The 25,781-nt window shown below is 35.5% G+C and overlaps 2 protein-coding genes and 2 non-coding genes across 4 annotated transcripts; 3 read left to right on the top strand and 1 right to left on the bottom strand.

Moving 5' to 3' along the window:
• Window positions 1-209: 209 nt before the first annotated feature.
• TRNAI-UAU lies at window positions 210-283 on the bottom strand. Its single transcript has one exon. It is a non-coding gene; the product is annotated as a tRNA-Ile (tRNA).
• A 3,212-nt stretch (window positions 284-3,495) lies between these two features.
• On the top strand, window positions 3,496-3,568 carry TRNAF-GAA. The gene has a single exon. It is a non-coding gene; the product is annotated as a tRNA-Phe (tRNA).
• Window positions 3,569-6,206: 2,638 nt separating this feature from the next.
• On the top strand, window positions 6,207-8,822 carry LOC108987885 (S-adenosylmethionine synthase 5-like). The gene is made up of 2 exons (XM_018960935.2): window positions 6,207-6,378; window positions 7,327-8,822. The coding sequence occupies exon 2, from the start codon at window positions 7,337-7,339 to the stop codon at window positions 8,516-8,518; it is 1,182 nt and encodes a 393-aa protein (XP_018816480.1). The 5' UTR covers window positions 6,207-6,378; window positions 7,327-7,336; the 3' UTR covers window positions 8,519-8,822.
• A 3,649-nt stretch (window positions 8,823-12,471) lies between these two features.
• LOC108987888 (pleiotropic drug resistance protein 3-like) lies at window positions 12,472-23,376 on the top strand. The gene is made up of 24 exons (XM_018960938.2): window positions 12,472-12,854; window positions 12,943-13,066; window positions 13,700-13,785; window positions 14,559-14,643; window positions 14,997-15,156; window positions 15,255-15,331; window positions 16,061-16,114; window positions 16,219-16,309; window positions 16,421-16,722; window positions 16,806-17,087; window positions 17,261-17,574; window positions 17,807-17,967; window positions 18,053-18,156; window positions 19,044-19,197; window positions 19,283-19,420; window positions 19,527-19,600; window positions 19,713-20,045; window positions 20,127-20,417; window positions 20,647-20,730; window positions 20,844-20,977; window positions 21,847-22,074; window positions 22,321-22,492; window positions 22,722-22,976; window positions 23,058-23,376. The coding sequence occupies exons 1-24, from the start codon at window positions 12,472-12,474 to the stop codon at window positions 23,325-23,327; spliced, it is 4,356 nt and encodes a 1,451-aa protein (XP_018816483.2). The 3' UTR covers window positions 23,328-23,376.
• The last annotated feature ends 2,405 nt before the right edge of the window (window positions 23,377-25,781 follow it).

Raw genomic sequence — 25,781 nt, forward strand, 5'->3', positions numbered from 1 at the left:
ATCTATCATGATTTTTGCTCAAGATCGTTTTCTCACCACAATCAAGTTTAATGCTGGGTTTTAGATATAAATTATGCACGTTTCAAGAATTCATTTTCAAGTCGAAACAAAAAAGAGAGAAACAATTATGCATTTGATCTAGGCTGTATGAATTGAATGATCACTGAATTGGAAATTTAGAAAAAAAAAAAAAAAAAAGAATATGGTGCTGGTCCCGGCGGGGCTCGAACCCGCGACCTTCGGCTCATAAGACCAACGCTCTAACCAACTGAGCTACGGGACCGTTGGCTCCATCTGCTGGCAAGAAATTAAAAATATATCTTTGTTTGAGTCAGATACAACTATTGAATATGAAAATAGCTTATTATAGCAGCTATGTATGTAGTACGTAGTAACCTCATATATATTAACTCTTTACTATTTTTTATTTTTTATTTTTTATTTTTTTTATGGACGCTAATTTACTAATTGCTTATAATTATTGTTTGGTATGTGCATGCATGTAAAGCTAGCTACTCTAGAAACTACGCTAGCTGCTCATGATCAACTTCAATGGGAATTATTAACCATGCATATATATATATATATATATATATATATATATATACCTTGTATAAGATCGAGATCAAGGGACATCGATCGACGATCTATATTGTTGAGTACTGTGGAGTCTGGTCCACATCACTCGAGTGGAGTCATTAGCCGCTAGAGCGGAGGCAAGTCAGAGAGTTCACTCAAGACTGCTCGATAGTGAGCTCGAGCAGATGCAAGTCAGAGAGTTTGTTTGAGACTACTCGATAGTGAGTTTAAGCGAGTCACAAATCCTAGTGTTCGCTCGACTCCGCTCAAGTTAATATTGATTTGGTCGTTCGCTCGAGGCGGGCTCGACAAGCCACTTGAATGAAGTATACAAATTTTTGCTAGATTAGTAAATCTAACATATTATATTAATCACGCTAGTGCTTAAATATTTTTGTGTAAAATTCGTGTGTAGACCTAACATTATATATACATATATATGGAAAATGTTAAATACATTTAAGAAAAACTTTTTAAAAAAAAAAAAACTTACGTTTCGATGAAGAGATTTGTCAAATTACGTATATTGTGCGTCGTGTTCTTGAATGTATAAATCAAGCATTTTTCAAATATATATATATATATATATATATATATATATACTAATTCCATTCCAACAACTGAACAGTGAGTTTGGTGAAATATTGAATGATCACTAATGTACAAGGCGCCAACGCTCTTTTCAAAAGATCCCAATATTATTACAATTTTTTACAATGACATTAATTTTTTGCAACAGCCAGCTCAGCATGCAGCTGGATTACCCTCTGTTGATCAAACCCCATAAATTAAAACGAATTAGGATCTTCTACCATTACTTGTGTATTAATTGGTACGTATATAGGGGGGCGTATTCATCATGACTCATGAGAAAAAAATATATACAGCCTTGCTTATATTATGTATGTATATAGAGCTGTGCTACTCTGTCGTTCAAACTCAAAGTGACCATCAGACTAAAATGTCTTTTATATATTTTTTTAATTTTTTTAATTATTTTTTATCATTTTAAAATATTTTTAAAAAATAAAAAAAAGATTAATACCACTTCTTCACCTATTAAGTAAAAAAAAAAAAAAAAAATTAAAGAGGAGTAACTTGAGTAGGAAAGTAACATTTTTTATGTATATTATATATACATGTATTAACTCTCTTTGACCTAACACTCCTATGAAATAAATTCCATCAAGGAAGTAGTGTCAACTACTTTTCCATCCAAGCGGCAGAGAGTAACAGTACTGATGTTCATAATTGAAGGATTTGTTCTATTTAAAGGCTGGACATGGCTAACCTTCTCTTCACTGCAACAAACAGAGAGATCAAAGGGAGAGACTAGCTAGTAGACATCAGATTGTGAAAGTAAGGGCATTTCTAGGGTGACTGAAGAAGATGCGTGCTAAGATGGAAAGATCAGTTACTACTACAGTGTTGCTGGTCCTGATCACCATGCTGCTAGTACTGGTTTTTTCACCTAATCAGGTTGAAGGAGGAAGGCAACTGAAAAGCCAGGAGAAGGTGGAGCAACCCCAGACCTTTTTTGGAGGTGGGGTTGGAAGCCCTCTAGGGTTCTTTACAAGCCCTCCTGGCAGTAGTAGGACTGGGACAGGGTCAGTGCCTGGGTCACCTTCAAGCGCCTTTTGTTATCTCTTCCCTGGGGGCAGCTGCGTCCCAGCTCCGCCCACTACCCCTGGTACTGGTCATGGTTCCATTGGAGTTGGCTCACCACCATGATATTTACATAGGATTTATTTGATCAGGAGCTGCATGCATGCAGGGTACATGAATATTCATCATTCATGGGTGTCTGGCCTGGTGCTCGGCTTCTATGTTTTCCAGAGTTAGGGACGTGCGTGTGTTTTAGCTAGTTGTTTAATTAGGTGTACGTCCTAGTTGCTGTGTGTCATGAGTGCTTTATTTCTTTCTAGCTTTTTCCTTTAATTGTTTTAGGCTTTCGGCTGATCATCTGATGATCAATGCATGCTGCCTGCTGTTACGGCCAAATCTTGTAGGAAAGGAAACATTCGATCGGTCACATTTTGGCTTGAATGTTTGCCTTTTGGATTTTACATTACTAATTAATTATCAATATCCTGATCTTAGTTAATAAGTTGTTGTGTGCTTGTTTGACACGACTGTGTTTTACAGCTCTCTCTCTCTCTAGATCGAGTTTATATTTGAGTTTTAAGATCTATAATGAGAGATCATAAATAGATAAATATATTAAAACTAGTCTCACAGTATTTATTTATAGCTGTTCGAGTGAGTTCCTAGGACAAATTAAATGTCAGTTATACGTAAATATTGTGGGATATAAATCATATATATAGGCCGATGTGATAACTACAGGTTTTGAGGTTTGAAAAAATTGAATTATTTATTATATTTTGTATGAAAATTTAAAAAATATATAATGATGAGATGAAATGGGTTGAAAATATTTCTCAATCCAAACATTATAAATTATTGATCATGATGTGGATCTATTAATCCGAACAATATTAAGTATCCTAGAGTCCACATCACCGTACCTTTCTTTACAATTACAAAATTTTAATTTAGGAGTGGTTTTGATTCAGAGATAAGTTGAGATGGTTTATAAAGAGTAGAATAAAAGTTGAATTATTTATTATATTTTGTGTGTAAATTTAAAAAAGTTGTTTTGAAATTTAAAAAAGTTGAATTATTTATTATATTATATATGTGAATTTGAGAAAATTGTAATAATAAGATGAGATGGGTTCCGAATACAAACGAAGCCTAATAGCTTGAGAGGATATTTATAACGTGAGTTGAGTTTATTTATTTCTCAGTTTTCAAACCATTTGCAAACTGAGGAGGTTTGTAGCCAAATGACTCAATTGCAGAAATTACGTTAAAGTTTAATAAAATGTAACAAAGCTCCGACTATTTCATGAAGCGGGGATAGCTCAGTTGGGAGAGCGTCAGACTGAAGATCTGAAGGTCGCGTGTTCGATCCACGCTCACCGCATCTCTATCTTTTACTTTTCCTCAGACCAGTCATGAGTCTTCTTCGGCACCGCTAGGTCAATGTAACATTTTCCTTTCTCTTTCAAAAGCAAAAGAGGTGAGAGACGATTGATGGACACAAATGGACAAAAACATTAAAGTCTTGTTTTCTTTTAAGAAAGAATAAAATTATTTTGTCTCTCATTTTGACCGTCCCATTTGATTGCTGATGAATTTTTTTTTTGGAAAAATATATACATCTGCCCCACACCGGCACACACTCAACCTATTGAGTGAAAAAAAAAAAAAAAAGTGATGTGAAGTATGTGCCGGTGTGGGGCAGATGCATAGTATTTCCTTTTTTTTTTTACTTAATAATTAAAAAAATAATTTTAAGTATATTGATATATATATTTTTTAAAAATATTAAAAAAATATAAAAAAATAAACTATTAAACAGTACACCTAACGATAAGAGTGAGACAAGAGAGTAATCCACTCTTTAAGAAATACAAAGTGGATAACAGATACCTCCTGAGTGGTGGGATGTCATCAGGAATTGAATTCCCGAGTGCTTTGATGTTAAATATTATATTTTTTTAATATATTTTATTCATTTTAAATAAAGTAAAAAGTTAAAAATAGATAAAAAAAATAAATAAAGAATAAAAAGTAGAAAAAAATGAATTAAATATTTATATAAATGTGAATAGTATTTCATAAATGTAGAGATATTAATTATAAAATATATAATCTATTAGATAAGCTATATTGAACTATGTTTTTTAAATTTTACAAAGATATAAATTTTACATAACTCATTAGAATGCTTTTATGGGTAGATTTTTAAAGGAGGAGTTAGGTATGTGACACGACACGACTTTGGTGATGGGTTAACAAGGTGGACTCCAACACAACTCGTGCACAATTGGGTTGTCACATTCTTATTTATAATCTACATCTCCATCCAAATCTACTATTGAAAAAGAAAATCAAATGATTTTAGGAGATGCTTGTCAACATTAAGGTATGTGCTTGGAGCCTCCAACATCGAACATGCCTGTCATCGGAGGTAGAGAGAAGTGGTGGAAGATGATGTGGTCTCTCTTATTCTGTAACTGAGATGTCACTCACCTACTCTGTCCGCCCAGGCCCAGCTTTCCCTTTCACCATGTCGCCACCACTTCACCAACCACTTTATATAGGAAGGAAATGGAATTCCCATAACAACATTCAGCTCACAAAGCTCATTGCTGATTGCACTTTGCCTCTCTCGCATACCCTTTGGCCCAAAAGTGAGGAAAATAATTTCTTTGGACGTTTTCACAAAAGAAAAACATGAGCCTTGTCTACTAGGGTTGCAAATGGTCCGATCTAGTCCGACAATGGACTGAATATTTTTGATACATCATTTTTTCAGACCGAACATCTAAAGGGACCGGACTGGACCGGACCAATAGCTATAGGATTCGTCTGGTCCGGTCTATTTTTTTAAATAATTAATAAAATTTTTTTATTAAAAATACTAAATTAAATTAAGTGACTTATTAATGTGGATTATGTAACAAATTCAATAAAAAAATATTTTATATAGTCAAAGATAATAAATTAGATGAAAATTATACTATTAATTATATAATTACTATATAATTAACTAATTGATATTATATATTAGTTAATGTATAGAATATTAACAAGTGTTAATAACATATTTAAAATTTTATATTGTTAATAGTGATAGATTAGATGAAGATATATAAAAAATATTGTTAATTTATAGAATATTAACAAGTATTAACAATATATTTAAAAATTTATATTTTTAATTGTACAATTGTTATATATAAAAAATATATTTTTTTTATTTTTCATTCGATCCGGTTAGGAAAAATTCTAGACCGTAGACCGGACCGAAACTTTTCGGTCTTCTAAAATGTGGACTAGACCGGACCGGTCTAAATCTCGATCCAGTCCGACCGGACCGTTTATCACCCCTATTGTATACAATACCCATAAGAGAAAGAGAGTGAGAGGAAGAAAGCATATCTAATTGGTAAATGTTATTTATACTTATAATTTTACGCACATAATCATGTGTACTACATGTCAATTATTAAAAATTACGAAAATTTTAAAATTTATAATTTAAATTAAAAAATAATAACTAATGAAATAGGGCTACCACTTAATAAGTATAATGTTGTACGTACTTATATCACTACTCTTTTTAATTTTTCTTTAGCATAATTGAGCCAAAAGATTTTATATTGGTATGTTTATTGTTTGGGGCAACTATATAATTTAAATGAATTATTTTATTTTTAAGTCGGTATGTGAAGTACATCATCTATATTATTTAAACGATAAGATTTGATTAATAAAATTTAAAATTTAAAATTTATTTTCTAAATTAAATTATGTATATACTCATATTACTAGATATACACCGACTCGAGAGAATATAATTTATCATTTCAAAGATGGCACAATCGGATTAAGATAACTTTTAGAGCTCTTATTGGAATCTTTAGCATAGAATTGGGCTTTACAATATTATTTATTGAGCTGACATTTGATACTGCTCGAGAATCCGCAAATAAAAAAATAAAGGAAAATAAAGAGTATTAGATATTCCTAGATGCTTTCATTTCAAAGATGGCATCGAGTAAAGAAAGGAAAAGCTTGTAACTGACGAAAGGCTACTCATCAGGGTAGCATTTTGCCATTTTCCATGACTGTCCGCTTATAAATACCGACACCATAACTCTAACCATGGAGAAGAGTCACGGAGTTCAATCAAGAGGACGCGGGACACGCCCAGGACAGATTAAGGTCTGCCTCCGCTCTAACCAGACATCTGGGCTTTAGAATTCCCATCTTGATCATGGGGTTCATCCAAGTTGTTTTTGTGTTAATTTATTGACTGGAACTTTAATATCTTTGATCGAACTCATGGGTCTTTTTCTTTTATAGTCTGGAGTTTGTAGTTGCTGGGTTATAAATGCTTGGTTTGTCTGGTTAGTTATTGTGATTTATGCTAACTAAGTCGATGTTATAGGGTTCTTATCAATGTTAACTTCGAATATCTTGTAGCAGAGGAGTGAACTGTGAATCTGTTGCTTCTTTTTGGTGAAATGATGCAGTTCTGGTTTGAGTAAATGTATGCAAGTTTTTTTTAACTAGTTAATGTTTTTAATTACAGAAAAAAGGAGCGAAAAATTAAGGCTTTAACGCTCAATCTTGTTATATTTTCTTTGTTCTAAATTTGTGATTTGTTTACGATTCAAATTGAAGGTTCCGATGGTTCCTTAGTTATTTATACCAATTTATTGTGTTCAAAATGGCATTATTTCGTCAGTTTCCCTTGTTATCAGCCCAACTCTGGGATATACTTGCTGTTCCTCTTGCACATGTAAGATTTTCTAACCCTTTATTATTGGGTTGATTTGGAAGAATGGACCTTTTATCTTTACGCTTTCTAAACTCTTGTCAAGAGTCGTTCTTCTCAATCTCTGAATTGCTGAACTTTCGTTTTAGTTCAATACGTTCCATAGTAGCGTGTACTACTTTGTCTTGTTGGTGCTGCGTAACTTTATAACACTGCTCGGATACTTTTAACTTGCACTGTCTTGTAAGTCAAGGAAGGATTTCTGTCTAAGAGTATCAGAATGACTATTGATTATGCATTTATTTATTCTTCACTTTGCATTATCCCTGTATTTTGCCAGGGTAGTGCTCATTCATGTGTTGACATATCCGCGTGTGCTATTTCCTTTGCAGCCTTGGCATAATGGATACCTTCCTATTCACCTCTGAGTCTGTAAATGAGGGGCATCCCGATAAGCTATGTGATCAGATATCTGACGCAGTGCTTGATGCCTGCCTTGAACATGACCCTGAGAGCAAGGTCGCCTGTGAGACTTGCACCAAGACCAACATGGTTATGGTCTTTGGAGAGATCACTACGAAAACCGATGTAGACTATGAGAAGATTGTACGTGACACATGCCGTTCGATTGGATTTGTGTCTAATGATGTGGGACTTGATGCTGACAACTGCAAGGTTCTGGTTAACATCGAGCAGCAGAGCCCTGATATTGCCCAGGGTGTCCATGGCCATCTCACCAAGCGGCCTGAGGAGATTGGTGCTGGTGACCAGGGTCACATGTTTGGATATGCTACTGATGAGACCCCTGAGCTTATGCCTCTCAGCCATGTTCTGGCTACCAAGCTTGGTGCTCGCCTCACGGATGTTCGCAAGAGTGGAACTTGCCCCTGGTTGAGACCTGATGGCAAAACCCAAGTCACTGTTGAATACTACAATGACCATGGTGCTATGGTCCCAATACGTGTCCACACTGTTCTCATTTCCACGCAGCATGATGAAACTGTTACCAATGATGAGATTGCTGCTGATCTCAAAGAGCATGTTATCAAGCCCGTCATTCCCGAGAAGTACCTTGATGAGAAGACCATCTTCCATCTCAATCCATCTGGGCGATTTGTCATTGGTGGGCCTCATGGAGATGCAGGTCTAACTGGACGTAAAATCATCGTTGATACTTACGGTGGATGGGGAGCCCATGGTGGTGGTGCTTTCTCTGGAAAGGACCCAACCAAGGTAGATAGGAGTGGAGCCTACATTGTTAGGCAGGCAGCAAAGAGCATTGTTGCCAATGGGCTTGCTCGGAGGTGCATCGTGCAGGTGTCATATGCCATTGGTGTTCCAGAGCCACTGTCGGTATTTGTTGATACTTATTGTACTGGGAAGATTCCAGATAAGGAGATTCTCAAGATTGTGAAAGAGAACTTTGATTTTAGGCCTGGGATGATTGCAATTAATCTGGATCTTAAAAGAGGTGGAAATGGAAGGTTCTTGAAGACAGCCGCATATGGTCACTTTGGAAGAGATGACCCTGACTTCACATGGGAGGTGGTGAAGCCCCTCAAGTGGGAAAAGCCTCTAGAGTAAAGCTATGCGGTCCATTTGGTTGCTTGCAAGGGATCAAGGATGTGCTTGACATTTGCAGCTTCTCCTGTAACTGATCTCAGGGTGCCTATTTTGTTTTTTTTCCCCTTTTTTGTAATGTTTTTTCTGCCGTCTTTGGCCATGCGAAGGATCAATGATATTTTTCCTTTTGTAACTACTCTCATAGTGCCTGTTTACTAGATTGCCAAAAGAAAGATAGAAGCAAGCTGCAGAGTAGCATCACTGTATAGATGCGTTTGTATGTTAGCAGCGGATGATTGATCCATTCTAACCATAGTTGTTGTTAGAGTCGTGCTACACAGAAGTCTCACACTCTGCACACCACTTAAAAATATGATTTTATTTTTTTATCCTCATATTTTATGAAACATGAAATAGTGTGCAGGAATGTGAGACTTGTGTTTAGAATTTTTCTTAATTAAATGGCCTTGATACGATTACCTGATCCATCTTTAACATGGTTTCAACCGCCGTGCTTGAATTTGGGTGTGAAAATTCGGCTTAGAGGTCAAATACCTTATTATTATTATTATTATTATTAAGTTTTCATTAATTAAAAATTAAGATACAAAATGAGGGGGTGGGAGCCTTAAGTAAATATCACGTTTCAATGGAGACATTACATAAACAAAATTTAAGAAACATCAAGAAAATGACCGTGAAAAGGCGATTTTGAACACAAAACCACAAAGAAAATGATACACTTATAACTCTTTTTTACACTTTTTATACAACCATATGTTAAATTGATGGTATTTATGTAAATTGATGTTACTCTATTTGATAGAGCTTTTCACATTTTTATGTTTCAAATTATTGGAATTGGAAGTAAGAACTAATGTCTAAATTCAGTAAAAGAGAACAAAAGGTTGTCTCTTGGAGATGGGAGAAAAACCCAAGAACTGCCGGTTTGTAGGGTGGTGAGAGGGCTCCACTTGCTAGATGTTTTGTTGGTCTGGTGGCAGAGTAGGATAGAGTGGAGAGAGAGAGAATATGACCATAGACTTGCCTTTTAGGCTTACAATCCAAGAATTTAAAATCAAATAAAACTTTATAAAACTAATCCTAATCAAACTCTACATAAAAGCATAATTTATCTAAAATTAAACCAACTTCTAATAACAATTATATCGTCCATAAAATCCCAATTATCTCTCTTACTTATTACAACTAAAATCTATCTAAAATATAGAATTAAACTAATTCAGCCATATTCGCTCAACTGATGCTGATTGAGCGAGACATCTAGCAAACTCTTTAGTTCGTCCTCACTCCATTGAATGTTAGGCGAGACTTGAGTGAAGTTTTGGTTGGTCCATTCTTATGTAATTGCCTCCCCATTTCAAGCCATTTTTATACTGTAAAAGCACTTTTGTGCCTAGGATATCCACGCATCCTGCATCAGATGCACTACTCATTATACTGGAGTAACCAAAGAAGGTGGCCGCTCCATCTTCATTAAAATTTAAAATTTATCTTCTAAATTAAATTATGTCATATTCCCATGTTACTAGATATACACCGACTTGAAAGAATATAATTTATCATTTCAAAGATGACACAATCGGATTATGATAACTCTTAGTGCCCTTATTGGAATCTTTAGCATAGAATTGGGCTTTACAATATACACCGACATATGAGAAGGAGGAGATGACAGAGGAACTTGGAGGAGGAGTAGAAGGAGAGGTATCTGTGTGCGTGGCCATGGATCAAGGAGACTGCTAGTTGAGTAACTCTGATACCATGTTGACAGAGCCACTTTTCATGAATTTCATCCTTATTGTATGGCATGGGAAGGTTCCTTTTTATACATAAGTATCGGAATCTTTTCTGTTAATGGCATGAAATAAAAGGAAAAATAAAAATTATTCTAGAATGTACTATCATGACCCTAGTGTATGTATAACAAAATTGTCTAGGTTAATACTATAAACAAAGGTGCATAGAAAATACGGCACGAATTTAAAACTAATGGATCACAATAACAATATCCTCTTCTCACGGAGAGTATTCAATTATTTCCAAGTCAATGCATGTACATCGTGCTCCCATTATTTAAAAAGAAATTGAATAAATAAAGAATATAACTTATTTAGCTACTTATAATCTCAATGAATAAATATAGATAAAAGTTATTATTATGAATATCCATTTTATACATATGATGTGGTATCAAATAAACCACACATCTTTCTAAATGAGTATTAGAAATAATCAACTAGAAATAATCATACAGTAAATATAAAATATATATTATTATAATGACTTCTCTCTAACATTACTCATCTATACCTTAATCTTGCTCCGAATCTTGTCCGTGTGCTTCACTTGATATGATGACGTGTACTCTATTGTATGATACTTTATTCAAGTACTCGTAGTACGTGAATATTCAGACTGTTGAATTTTTTATAATCTAAATTGGGAATTGTTTATAATTTAAATTGAAATTTTATAAAAATAAATTTGTAAAATAATGTGATTTAATATGATATATTATATATATTTTAAAATAAAAATAGTTTTACAATCTGTCACATCATATCAAATTTTATTAATTTATGAATTATTTTTTATATAAAATGAGATGTGTTGAGATAATTTGTGAATAATAATGAGATATTTGAGTTGAGATAAGATGAGATGATGAGTTAGATAATTTAAATTTAAATATTCTATGGGATGAGAAAGGAGAGAGAAAATATTGATTAAAAATGTTATAAAATTAAAATATTGTTAAGATATAATTTTTTAATATAATTTTTATTTTAGAATTTAAAAAAGTTGAATTATGTTTTGTGTTTTATTTGAAAGTTTAGAAAAATTATAATAATTAGATAATAATTATATGAAAAAAAATAAAGATTTGAAATTAAAAAATATTTATATTTGTTATGTTTATATATTAAACTGAAATGAGATAAGAAAAAATAAAATGAGATAAAATATAAGTATCTCTCTATTTAAAATCGGGCCTAAATCTTAGACCATATAGAGAAATGATACTTGTAGTCGTGAGTGTACAAGCGTCGTGCAGTCGTTTTGAAAAAAATAAATAAATATGAGACTCACATGAAAAGAAATTAATTTTTTAATAATAGAACTTATTTTTTTTCAAAACGATGTACGATATTTACGCATTTCATGACTATATATAATATTACTTTAAAAAAAAAAAAAAAAAAAAGATTGGGCTGATAGCTCCGAGACGAACTTGACCCGTTGATCAGGATTTACATATATATTATTTTATACTTTCATACGGCAGCTGTACTCTTCTGATCATTAAAAATAAATCTCTCTGCAACTCTGTAAACGTAGTCTCTATCAAATCACTTCAAGCTTGTATAGTTAATTACATATATATTATTTTTCATCTTTTTTTTTTTTTTTTTTTTTCTGATCTTACGTACCGTTGATAACACTGGAGAGCTTACGCTGTCTCGTAGGCTGATTGTCTAATCGTCGTGAAACCGATAAGCATAATTTGCTTATCTTATGGAAAAGAAAGAAGGAATCACGAAATGATGCAATGTGGGTGAGAATGAGGCTTCTAATCTAATTAAGATAAGAGTGGAGAAGTTGACAATGGAAACGAAAACAAGACACAGGAAGTTGAGGAAGGAGCACGAGATCAGTTCCCGCGATTCATGGTGGCCTCGTATCTTGTTCCATGTGCTTTATATAATATTAATGCATGTTGTTAATATATATAGATCGAAACCAACCAGCTAATTTCAATGACGAGTCGTTTGTAACCAAACTGTATAATATTCTGAGCCTCGAAAAATGAGAGTTGCTAATATTAAGCTTGAATATTTCTTCAGCAACTGAAACGTCTCCACCCTCCCTCCTGCGCCCATATGCCTTTTTCTCCCCCAACTTTTTTTTTTTTCCTTGCAAGTTGAAGCTGATCTCCAAGTTAAGTAAAAATGGCTCAGATGTTTGGTACAGATGAACCGAAAGTTGAGTTGGCTGAGATAGGAAGAAGCATTAGATCATCTTTTCGGCGTCATACCTCGAGTTTTCGAAGCGGTTCAGGATCGAGTTCTGTGAATGGTGATGCTAACGCTGAATATGCTATACAGTGGGCTGAAATCGAGAGATTGCCAACGTTTGAGCGGCTGAGATCATCTTTATTTGATCAGGATGATGATAATGCCGGTGGTGTTGATAGCAAAGAGAGACGGCGGGTCGTGGCTGATGTGACCAAGCTTGGAGCTCTAGAACGTCATGTGTTCATTGAGAAGCTCATCAAACACATTGAGGATGACAACCTTCGCTTGTTGCAAAAAATTAGAAACAGGATAGACATGTACGAAAGCCTTTTACTTTATTGTCCACCCTTATTACAATGAATCTTTCATTTGAGGGCTGAACCTGAATTTTTATTTTTGCTGTAGAGTTGGTGTAAAATTGCCCACTGTGGAGGTGAGGTACAGGAACCTGCATGTGGAAGCAGAGTGTGAGGTAGTACACGGCAAGGCCGTCCCAACTCTATGGAATTCTCTTCAAAGCACGCTCTCTGTAAGTTTTTGAGCAAAGGGTAGTCTTTCATCCTTGTCATCTCCGACCACAATTGTTAATTTAACCCATTTTAAATCACTTTGTGTGTCAATTACTTAAATGCCAAAACTGTATTTCTCTTTCATTTGTGGGAGTAATGCAGAGCTTAGTTGTTGACTATGTGACAATGTCAATGGATTTCTGGACTTTTAACATAGGCGGAAGTAGAACAAAACGGCATCATTCTGTATATAAATTGGCACCTGCATGCATATTTGTATGCATGACCATTTTAGAGCAAGTTAGGAATATGGATATTATAACCAATTGTTGGTGCGCAGCTGCCTGGTTGGCATTCCTGTAAGTTGCCTGATCATCCCGACTGCGGTCACTTCTGGAATTGGGACAATAAATCAATTTATGCTGTACCCATCTGGTTGTAAACTGGACCAGCAAGAACTAACCTGACTTGTCTGAATATTGTTTTTTTAGTGTTCGTATGGATCTTGTTGAATTACTACATTGATGATTACTTTCAAAATAGTGTTTTTATTTTCTCTATAACAAGCATTGTTATTACAGAAAATGCTCCAATTGGGCAGCCAAGTTTTTTTACTAGTCATTTATAAGGCCATTTTGTTTTCTTCTTAACAGGACTTCGCTAAGCTGCCAGGTTCCAAGTCGCGTCAAGCCAAGATGAGCATTCTTAATGACGTTAGTGGTATCATAAAGCCTGGAAGGTAGCTATAGAGCTTCCATTATTCAAGTTAACAGTGCTTATTTTTCCTCTACTAAGCCTTTTATTGATTTAAATTTTGGCAAATTCAGTATAATGACTATCTTCAGTTGCATTGCATGAACGTGCATTGAATATAATAAATAATTGATAAATCATGAACGTGCATGTCTCCATGCTAGAAAGTTGAAAACATTGATTTGTCACCCTTACAACTTTTTACTTCATCCCCTTATAGCTAGAAGCACAGATTCCGTTATAAGTGTGAAACCTCTTAAATAGCTTTTCTGATCATCAAGGAAAACTCTAGTTGGATTCCATTATAACTCTTATTGTCTTTTATTTAGACTAGTACAAATCATAACTTTGATAGAACGATGGTGTGTGCAGGATACCTTATAAATTAAAATTCTCACAAAACTACCTCAATTGAAGTCTATATCCGTTTAGTGATTTAGGTCAGTGTTTTAGGGTTTCTTTTTAAGATATGTAATTGGATTGGCATGCTTTATTCAATGGAAGTGCTCATTCAAAGCAGAATCTTCACTTGGGAACGTTATTATACTGTGATTTCTCATCATCTAGTGCTATCCTATTTTTTACAAAATTTTTACTGATGCATTGTTCCAAATACAATTTTTTTGCACACTAGGATCTACAATTTATGATCTGTTCAAAGTTTGATAATCTCTCCACAAAAACTTTTATGGAGAGAATTCGACTCATGTAGGTGATATGAGGCTGGAAATGTATTCTTATAGCCATAACTTTGTGCAGGTTAACTCTGCTGCTTGGCCCACCAGGTTGTGGGAAGACATCCCTTTTAAAGGCCCTGTCCGGGAATCTTGTCGAATCTCTCAAGGTTCCATAATTCCATACTCGAATCCTTTTAAGATCAGCATGATGAGGGACCATTTGTGGTCACTAATGGGGATCTACTTTGAAGCCTTAACTTTACCTATGATGCAAATCAGCAGAATGATGGTAGAAAATTAAAAAAATAAAAAGAAAAAAACCTCAAAGCAATACCTATTATATAAATCCAGAAAATTTTAATATATAAAGTTAAAAGTATCTCATAGTTTTTTATACTGAATTCAGCTATGCTATGTCAAGCACACTAGCAACAATTGAGTCATTAAGTTTTTCGTTGGGAGCTACTTAGTTTGTAGTGCTACTGAGGGTTGTATTATCTATATCTGTTTTGTCTAATAGATTACTGGGGAGATTTCTTATAACGGATACAAATTAGAAGAGTTTGTCCCCCAAAAGACTTCAGCTTATATCAGCCAAAATGACGTGCACTTTCATGACATGACCGTGAGGGAAATCCTGGACTTTTCAGCTCGTTGTCAGGGAGTTGGAAGCCGGGCAGGTTACTTTCCCTTGAAATTCACCTTGTAGATAATTTGTTGACGATAAACCCACAACAGTGATGATAATAACATGACATATGTTTTTGGCCTAATTAAGAGGTTATGATGGAAGTCAGCAAAAGGGAGAAGGAGGCTGGAATCGTTCCGGATCCAAACATAGACAATTACATGAAGGTGCCAGTTTCATCTACACTCATCTTTCCCTTCATGATTGCTAACCAATATGTACTGCTAGACTGTGATTGAAATGTTCTCCCTATGTACGACATGGAGAAGACATGAAATTAATTTAGGTTGTTGAAACACTTCCTTTTGTTTTTTGTTTTTTGTTTTTCTGTTTTACGGAAAACTTGGAAATGAATTGCATCCAACCGTATGAGAAAAAGTTTTTCTGATAAAATGATGAAGAACTACTGATAATGTGAGAAATTATAGACTAAATCTTTGAAGCTGAATCCTCTGACTTGTAGAAAAATTTTCTGCTTTAAGTGGAAACAGTTATAGCCATTGCGGATGACTCAGAAATACATAAGAGCTTGATCACACTATGACTGTTATTAATTATGGAGTATAATAAGATAACCAGAATTCAATTTCCTTTCAGATTACTTGCAGCCATGGGCTATATGTGTGCATTATCATTCAACTATGCGCGTCAATTTTAAGCAATTTGCAGCACCAGTTATCATTTTACAACAGTGGACTTTTTTTTTGCTAAATTAGTGGACTTATTAATTGAAATTGGATAGTTCTAGATACAAAACTCTATTATGGCGAGATACTTTATATCTATCAAGCATATTGCATTACCACCATGTCAAGTTATCCGTCTTTTCTCATACTTATAAATGGTATTTGTGTGATTCTGGGTGGTAATATTTATCTTATTGTTTATTCTGGCAGGCAATCTCTGTGGAAGGACTAAAAAGAACGCTCCAAACAGACTACATACTAAAGGTCATTCTCTTTCAAAAATGCTGATAACATACCTGTACGGCTGTACCCCGTAGTATGTACTGGGCGTTTACCAGTTTATGCCTATTGCTGCCTTGACCTCTCAGATTCTTGGACTTGATATCTGTGCTGACACTCTAGTTGGAAATGCCATGAGAAGAGGCATCTCTGGTGGTCAGAAAAAGAGATTGACTACAGGTAATATGAATACTGGATGTAATAGTAGCTGGTTTTCTTGTAGTATGAGATAACTAAATCCTGATACAAGTTTAGATTTAGACCATAATGATTTGGATTTAAGTTTTTCAGGGGAGATTATTGTAGGTCCTACAAAAGCTCTATTTATGGATGAAATAACTAATGGCTTAGACAGTTCCACCGCCTCCCAAGTTGTTACTTGCCTTCAGCAGCTGGTGCATGTCACAGATGCTACTTTACTGGTTTCGCTTCTTCAGCCAGCACCAGAAACCTTTGATCTTTTTGATGACCTCATTTTAATGGCAGAAGGAAAGATTGTGTATCATGGTCCACGTGGTTATGTTCTAGAGTATTTTGAGGATTGTGGTTTTAGGTGTCCTGAGAGGAAAGGGGTTGCTGATTTTATCCAAGAGGTAAAAGTGCATAGCTGCTTATAGTTGTTTTATTTTGCAAAATTATCTGTTCAAAAGATCAACTTCGCTCTATGTTTATGCAGGTAATCTCTAGGAAAGATCAAGCACAGTACTGGTCTCGCACAGAAGTACCTTACAGTTATGTTTCAGTTAATATGTTCTCTAGGAAATTCAAGGAGTCTCCTTATGGAAAGAAGCTGGATGAGGAGCTCTCAGAGTCTTATGATAAGTCCCAAAGCCACCAGAATTCTCTTTCCTTTAGTCCATACTATGTTTCTAAATGGGAACTTTTTAGAGCTTGTGCATCAAGGGAACTTCTTCTCATGAAAAGGGAATCTTTTATCTATATTTTCAAAACAAGTCAGGTTAAGCTTTTATATATTTTTTGGAATATTTTCCTTGATCCGTTAATATTATCAATTTTTCCTGGGCAGGGTCGTTAAAACCCATGCTCATTCTTCTTATTGCATCTATATTCTTTGTTTAGTTTGTCCAACATCCTGCATCTGAAGCATGTTTTGGTTTTTTCTACCTGCAGCTTATGATCATCGCATGCATTACTATGACTCTATTCTTACGGACTCACATGGAAATCGATGTTCTTCATGCAAATTACTATATGGGTGCCCTGTTCTATGCTCTTGTCATGCTTTGTGTTGATGGGTTTTCAGAAATATCGATGACTATTCAGAGGCTTGAAGTATTTTACAAACAGAAAGCATTATATTTTTACCCAGCTTGGGCTTATGCGGTTCCAGCTAGTATATTAAAGATTCCTTACTCATTTTTGAAATCTTTGATTTGGACGTCTTTTACATACTATGTTATAGGATATAGTCCTGAGGCCCAGAGGTGAGTTTGATATTATAATGTGTATTTATTAGTAAATTCCCTCCTATTTTTGGTTTGTCAATTTTTAAAATTAATATCCAAAACCTTTCATATGCTAGAGCCTCGACAAGGCACCTTCTTTTGCTCAAACACCTTTTTGTATTATTCGTAATTTACTTTAAGTATGTCAAGAATGTTAAGTGTGTCAAATTCTGTTTAGTTGTGACTCTTTGATCATCTGCTGTGGGTTTAGGTTCTTTCGCCAGTTCATTCTGCTTTTTGCAGTACACTTTTCTTCACTGTCCATGTTCTGTTTCCTGGCCTCAGTCTTTCGGACAAATAATGCTTCTTTGGCCGCTGCTACTTTTGCAATCATATTTATTATGTTATTTGGTGGCTTCATTATCTCTGAATGTAAGGTTTCAAGAACTCTTTTCTTCAATATCATTCTAGGATAATCGATTTGAAAGGAGGAGCTGAACTGTTCTGTTGGTTGCAGCTTCTATGCCTGTCTGGTTGAAGTGGGGCTTTTGGGTTTCTCCCCTGACATATGGAGCGATAGGCCTTTCTTTAAATGAGTTTCTTGCCCCAAGATGGCAAAAGGTTATTTTCTCATGGCATGAATTGTTAGTTCCTGTAATTAATGCGAATTGAAGTAGCTTCCATAGGGATGATAAAAAAAATCTATTTAGTGGTGAGACAACTACTTACTAATAAGGGGCATACCTACTGATAGATGACCCCTCAAATATGATTGACACTGAATTCAATCAAAGTAACTTTCAGTAAGTTCCCTTGTTATTTTTTTTCATCTATGTAACTTATTTTTCTTGGATCTCCGCCTCTTGTTATCTTAATAGAAATCCAGTTTGTGTCACAAAATATCAACTTGTCTGGCCAAATCTTCCATTGAGGATGGCAGTTCAGATCCTCTTGTTACTATCTCCATCAAACTTCTTCTTCTTTCGCAATCTTAGAAAAAGGTTTTTGCTAAATGATACAACTTCAAATCCTTCCTTACTCTGTCATCTACCTACGCCTTTCTAATCTGTTAAGAGTTTTAGCCAGTAAGTTTAATGTCCGGTGCTTCATTGCCATTTCCTAAACTACATCCATTAAATTACTGCATTTCTTGATGTCCCATATTGCTTCTTTTGCACTGGAACTTCAGTAAAGTATCCTGTTATTTTTGCTCCTTAGCAGTCACCTCAGATCAATCTGTTGCTTTTGATAGCCAATGTTCCAGCTTAATAAATCTTGCTTTATACATCACGCACTAAAGTATTAAATACTCCAATCACACTATTAGTTTAAATAATTACATGTTTAAGTAGCTACTACACTCTAAATTCTGGATGTATGACCCATACTCCACTACTCCTGGTATAAACTTGACAATGTCATGCTATTTCTTTCATTAACAATGACATTAATTCCAAACTATATAGATGTTCTTATCATACAATTTTTCCTTCCTTTCTTATATGTAGATGTTACCCACAAATACTACAATAGGGCGACAAACACTTGAAAGCCGTGGACTAAACTTTGATGAATATCTTTATTGGGTATCACTTGGTGCTTTATTTGGGTTTGCAATAGTTTTCAACATTGGATATATCTTGGCCCTAAGATTCTTGAAGTGTAAGTTCTTTGCCGGTATCATATTTGAACATAAACAGCAATGCATCAATAGATGTTGATTAATCCTCATTTGATTAACATTCAGCTCCTGGATCATCTCGCGTTATTATTTCCCATGGAAAGCTCTCCAAAGTACTGGGGAGTGAAGATTCACATGATGGTGCCCATGTGAAGGAAAACTCTAGAAAGTCTCCTCTACAGGCTAATATAGAACAAGAAAAAGGTTAGATGAATTTTCTTGCTCTATGATTGGTCTTCATATCAACCTTTCTATATTTACTTTCAGAAATTTTTCCAGCTTTTAATGAGCATCTTGCCTCAATTTACAGTTAGGATGGTCTTGCCTTTTACACCCTTAACAGTTGTGTTTCAAGACGTGAAATACTATGTTGATACCCCATTGGTAATAACTATTTAACTTGATGTATGGTTCTTGTGGTTGCTTAATTGTATCCATTATCATAACATTATATTCACTTGTGTAATTTTTTTTCGATTTTCTTTTCGGCTACAAGGAAATGAGAGAGCGGGGATTCGTTTACAAAAAACTTCAACTTCTTTCTGATATTACTGGTGCATTGAGACCTGGTGTTCTAACAGCATTGATGGGTGTCAGTGGAGCTGGGAAAACAACTCTTCTGGATGTTCTAGCTGGAAGAAAGACCAGTGGTTATATTGAAGGGGAAATAAAGATTGGAGGGTATCCCAAGGTTCAAGAAACGTTTGCTAGGATATCTGGTTATTGCGAGCAAACTGATATACATTCTCCTCAAATAACTGTAGAAGAATCAGTCATCTTTTCTGCTTGGTTGCGTTTGTCTGCTGATATAGACCCAAGAATTAAAGCTGTAAGATCACAATCTCCTTAAAATAAGTCAAAAGCAGTGGTTTTATATTTTAAGTTAAGATAATAAAATATTTTTGTCCAGGAATTTGTGGACGAAGTCCTGGAGACAATTGAGCTTGATGAGATAAAGGATGCCTTAGTAGGTGTACCTGGTGCTACTGGTCTATCAACGGAGCAGCGTAAGCGGCTTACAATAGCTGTGGAGCTTGTTGCTAATCCCTCTATTATCTTCATGGATGAGCCAACAACCAGTTTGGATGCCAGAGCGGCTGCAATTGTCATGCGAGCAGTGAAGAATGTTGCTGATACCGGAAGAGCAATTGTTTGTACCATCCATCAACCTAGTATTCACATATTTGAGACATTCGATGAGGTATAAAACAATTTTTAATTTTAAACCAAATTGTACATGCATGAAGAGTGATGAAAAAAGCAGAAGTGTAAAGGTTTGAATGTTGGCTGCAATGGAACCACCCCCCCCTCCCCCCCCCCGGTCAAGAAAAAAGAACTGGTGTTGGTCAGGAAACAAGTTCCATGTTTACCACTTTTGCCACTTTGGGTATAAGAACTAGTTATTTATTTTACCACTTTTGCTGTTGCAGCTAATCCTTCTAAAAACTGGTGGACAAATGGTATACTCTGGACCAATAGGACAGCATTCAAGTAGTGTTATTGATTATTTTGAGGTCAGTTTCTGTTACAATGCACATATCCATGACATCTTTCTGCCGTTGTTTTTTACTAGCAATACCATTTGCTTTAGGAATTCATCCTTGATGATTAAATTTCATTCTGACAGGGTATTCCTGGAGTTCCAAAGATTAAGGATAATTATAATCCATCAACATGGGTGTTAGAGGTCACTTCTACATCAGCAGAAGCTGAACTTGGTGTCAACTTTGCCCAAAAATACAAAGAATCTACTTTATATGAGTGAGTTGCTCTGCACAATTACAGCTGTAATTGGAAGTAATGTTAAAATGGCAAATAGTATGTTACTACTTGGAAAAAGTGATTTCAATGCAGTGAAGTCTCTACACTGACTTATTATGGAGGTTAACCAGTATAATCAAGAGAGACAAACCATTTGGTCGGGAACTTTTCTGGAGACAATGGGGGAAGGGACTAGTATCATGTTTGCCTTTAGGTCAGTTTAACGTTTAGGTGACCTTGGAAGGAACTCACAAGGGGCACTTAAAAGGTGGCAAATCCATTATTCCTTGAGAGTGATTCTACAGGGTCATTAGAAAAACGCACTCTATATATGAGACCTACAAATACAGAGCATAAAAAACAAAAATTTGCTTTTAATATTGATCAGGAAGTATAAGAGAAGTGCTGTATTTGCATCTGGAAAATTTATTTGTTTCCAAATTTGCAATCAATTATAGGAGTTTTCCTATGAGAAATGCTTTATCTCCATCATGACAATTTGCTGCTCAGTGCAGAAACTCTGCTTTAATTTGGCTAAACTATCCTCAGTTTATATATTTATTTCCAATCAATGCATGTAATACCAACTAAGTCTTTACTTGGACTACTAGTTCCAGATTTTGCCAAAGGCCCTATCAGGACTGATTAATAGACTACCACATCTCAATATACTTGGAGTAACTCGGTAAAAAATCACATTAGCACCCATCTAAGACCCTCATGCTCTCTCTCTCTCTCTCTCTCTGTGCGCGTGCGTGTGTGCTGGTCATGAGGTATTAAGGTTTTTCTAATCTGTTTTGAGGCCTCTATAGTGTGGAAAAAAATTATGGTCCCCAGAATTAATTATCTTCATATGAACTGTGTTTCAGGAACCAGAAAGAACTTGTAAGGCGGTTGAGCAGTCCACCGCCTGGTTCAACAGATCTGCATTTTGATGCCTGCTTTTCACAAAATGGTTTGGCACAAGTCCAAGCTTGCCTATGGAAACAGCATTTAGCTTATTGGAGGAACCCTGGATACAACCTGTTCCGTATAATCTATTCATTTTTATCTGGTTTAATTTTTGGAGCACTATATTGGAACCAAGGACAAAATTTGTGAGTTTTAATGCTTCTTAAGTTTCATTTTTTTCCTTTCTCTTTTGGCTGAATGAATATTTATTACCAGAGGAATTACAAGGCTTGAATAAATTGGCTAGCTTTAGTATGCATTGTTTGTTAAGAGTACAAAAGTACATGTTCAATAAGCATAATTCTCAAAGCTATAGATCCAATCCTATGCTTAATTCAAGGCAATGCAAAGAACTAACCTCTGCTTTTATTTTTTATTTTTTGGTTTGCTAGGAATAACCAACAGAACTTATTTAACATATTTGGTTCAATGTATGCTGCCGTGATCTACTTGGGCATAAGTAACTGCACGAAAGTTCTACCATCTGTAGCAGCAGAGCGAACTGTTATGTACAGGGAAAGATTTGCAGGGATGTACTCTTCATGGGCTTTTTCACTTGCACAGGTATAATTCTCTACCTGTTTGTTTTGATTGTTTAACTGTCATTATTTAATCTATATGGTACATGGGCTTCGCCTATACATTCGTTTCTAATAAAATTACTTCTTACTCATAGAAAAAATCATTTGATCTATAAAAAAGAGAGAACAAAATAGGACCTTAAGGTTTTGATTAGGGTTCTCTATGTGGCACTCATATTCAGCTTATATAGTTGTGGATCTTGGTTTTGTAGGTGCTTGTGGAAGTCCCTTATCTGTTGTTCCAAACTATGATATTTGTGATCATCACATATCCGATGATTGGATATTATGGGTCAGCTTATAAGGTTTTCTGGTACTTCTATGCAATATTTTGTTCATTGATGTACTTCAATTATCTGGGGATGCTACTCGTATCATTGACACCAAACTTCCCCATAGCTGCAATTTTGTGCTCATCGTTTTTCTCAATGTTCGTCCTATTTTCTGGTTTCCTGATGCCTGAACAGGTAAGCTGCTAAGGGCCTCAAATGGAAGTTGTGATGAGACCAATACAGTTAAACTGACTGGATTATATTAATCTTTTGCAGAAAATTCCAAAGTGGTGGATCTGGTTAATGTATTATCTGACTCCTACATCTTGGTCGCTGAAAGGCTTGCTTACTTCACAATATGGAGATATAAATAAGGAAATCATGGTATTTGGTGAAACCAAAACAGTGGCTGCCTTCTTAAAAGATTACTATGGGTTTCACCATGATCACTTGCCTCTTGTGGCGGTTGTTCTCGTTGCCTTCCCCCTTGTTTTTGCTTCTTTGTTTGCATATTTTGTAGGACGGCTGAACTTCCAGCGTAGGTAAACCTCTCTTTCCATAGAGCATGGAGATGTTTTTTAAGTAGCCTGCAAGCGTTTAGTTAACAAGCAAGTAATGAGTTGCAAATGTTCAACAACCCATGATTTTATTAAAACTAGTTTTGTTTAGTAAGATCACTTGTAAATTGCTTGACTTCTGCGTATGAGTAGTGATACACACACAAAACTCTTTTTACAACATTATTTTGATGGAGAAAATTTGATCTTCAAATCAGATGGAAAACTCAAAAAGGGTTAGTACTTCTTATGTAATGGCAGTAATACACATCGGTTGGTTGTAAAAAGGATTGTAAAATAGATATCTATATTTTGTATAATTATTCTCAACATATTATATCTTTATTCCACTTATATATTACATATGTAGAAAAATAACAATCATTGGCCACGAGCTGATGTTGGATTCCTACTCGCTCGTGTGCTCCCCTAGTAAAGAAACAACAACTCCTCTTCTGGTGTTGGAGGCATGTGAATTAGGCAATTGCTTTGGCATAGTCTATAATAGACTAAGCTAAGAAAGATAAGATCTAATGAATGAAACAGATGAATCACTGGCAAATTTCATTCACTAGAATGATAGCAAAGGCTCTCTTCAAAGGGAGCTCCTCCAAACAATCAAACACTAAAAATTATTCAAGGTTCCAGATGCTTGTCTAGGTTGTTACCAGGCTAGATATACTAGAAATGAGAAAAAGACTAAAGTGTCCTTTAGAGCAACTATTACAAAGAAATGGCTTGTATGGGTTATGAGTTTAGAGTAACCTTTAGAGCAAAAATATCAGGGTATTTTTAAAGGAGGTTTTGTATGGGTTTAGAGTTAATGGCTTGTGGACTGGGTGTAGGGTTATGTTCTATAAGTTGAAGCAGGACCCCTTGATTTTCCAGTTGGTTGGCTTTGTTGATTGCCCCATCTCCAATTAATGTGTTGCCTCTCAGTCGCTTAGAATGACAACATTCTGGTTGTAAGTAAACTGCATAGTGAGTTTGTGAAAATTCCATAAAATAGACCCTAACCCTTGTAACCATTGCACCCCCAAGCACTACATCACAACCAGCTAGCACCAACAAATACATTACCACAGTGAATTTAGTTTCCTGGACTGTCACTTGTAAGTCCTTAACTTTCCCTTCACTTTGCACCTGGTCCCCATTAGCCACCTTCACTCTCACTTTTTCATTAGTCAACACTTGAAAGAGAACCTTAGGCAGAAGTGCATGATCTAGGAAGTTATGAGTACTCCTTGAATCAATAAGGATAGTGACTGTTTAGCTACCTATCTTCCCCACTACTCGCATAGTTTTAGGGTTCTAGGGCCTTATAATAGCATGCAAGGAAATCTCTGGATCTTCCCCAGATTTAAATTTCTGTTTAGGGCAGGTCTACTCTCCATCTTGACCCATGTCAACTCCCAATATTTCCAACTCATCCTCTACCTCTTCATTCAAATACAGCTTTGGGCTTGGGCATCTGTGGCCAGGGGCCCATTTGGAGTCACAGTAATAGCAAAGACCTTTATCTCTGCGTTCTTTCATTTGGCTTTGGGAAATTTTTTGGACTGGTACTATAGTTTGGGATGGTTTTTCTGGTTTCTGTGGTATGAGATAGTTGGGAAAATTTTAGATATGCAGGTTCAAGGTGAGGGGAAGATGGTTGTCTGTATGGTAGTTTTTTGTGGAGGGATACATTTTCTTCTTGGATTTTTGCAAGCCCATAAGCTATGATTAGATTTGGTGGATTGAACATTCTGACTGTCAACCTTATATCATCCCTAAGGTCACTGAGAAAACAAGAGAGCTTGTAAGTCTCAGATAACCCACGCAACCTATTGGACAAAGGTTCAAAATTAGCTTTATATTCCTCAACACTGCCTAACTGTCTTAATTTAGTCAGTTGTTTCATTGGATCATCATAGCTACTAGGACCAAATCTGACTAGTAAGGCTTGAACAAATTCCTCCCAACCTGAGACACCCCTAGACTCATCTAGGTCTTGAAACCACACTAATGCCTTCCCTTCCATATGAAATGATACTAAACGGAGTCTGTGTTGTGCTAGAGTATTATGAAATGTGAAAAACTTACCTTGTAAAGCCACCCATGGGGATCATCCCCTTGGAAAACAAGAAACTCCAATTTGATGGATCTCGGTCGGATCTCTCCATTGTGAGGTATGACTTGCTGCCTGTTATTGTCACCTTGATGCGAGGATCCTCCTGACAGAACTTTGTTAACATTGTGCAGATTCGTTGCCATGGTGGAAAACTGCTACATTATTGTTTCCATCTGGCGTCGCACGGTCAACATCTCCATCCCGATGGTGCTGAACTGACTTTCAATGTTTTTTTATATGATTTTATGTTTTTTTTTTTAAGAGATGTAAGTCCTTCATGTAAATCCTTCAAATGAGTACCTTCAGCCATATTCAAGGCAGGAATAGGGC

This window comes from Juglans regia, chromosome 11, assembly GCF_001411555.2.
Source record: "Juglans regia cultivar Chandler chromosome 11, Walnut 2.0, whole genome shotgun sequence".
Classification (NCBI taxonomy): Eukaryota; Viridiplantae; Streptophyta; class Magnoliopsida; order Fagales; family Juglandaceae; genus Juglans; species Juglans regia.

What these genes read in the sequence shown, in the direction of transcription:
- LOC108987885 (XM_018960935.2), top strand. Translation starts at nt 7,337, where the DNA reads ATGGATACCTTCCTATTCACCTCTGAGTCTGTAAATGAGGGGCATCCC.
- LOC108987888 (XM_018960938.2), top strand. Translation starts at nt 12,472, where the DNA reads ATGGCTCAGATGTTTGGTACAGATGAACCGAAAGTTGAGTTGGCTGAG. An exon ending in ATCTTGTCGAATCTCTCAAG is followed by an intron (nt 14,644 to 14,996) that starts GTTCCATAATTC and finishes TTTGTCTAATAG; the next exon opens with ATTACTGGGGAGATTTCTTA. An exon ending in GGGCTTTTTCACTTGCACAG is followed by an intron (nt 22,493 to 22,721) that starts GTATAATTCTCT and finishes TTGGTTTTGTAG; the next exon opens with GTGCTTGTGGAAGTCCCTTA.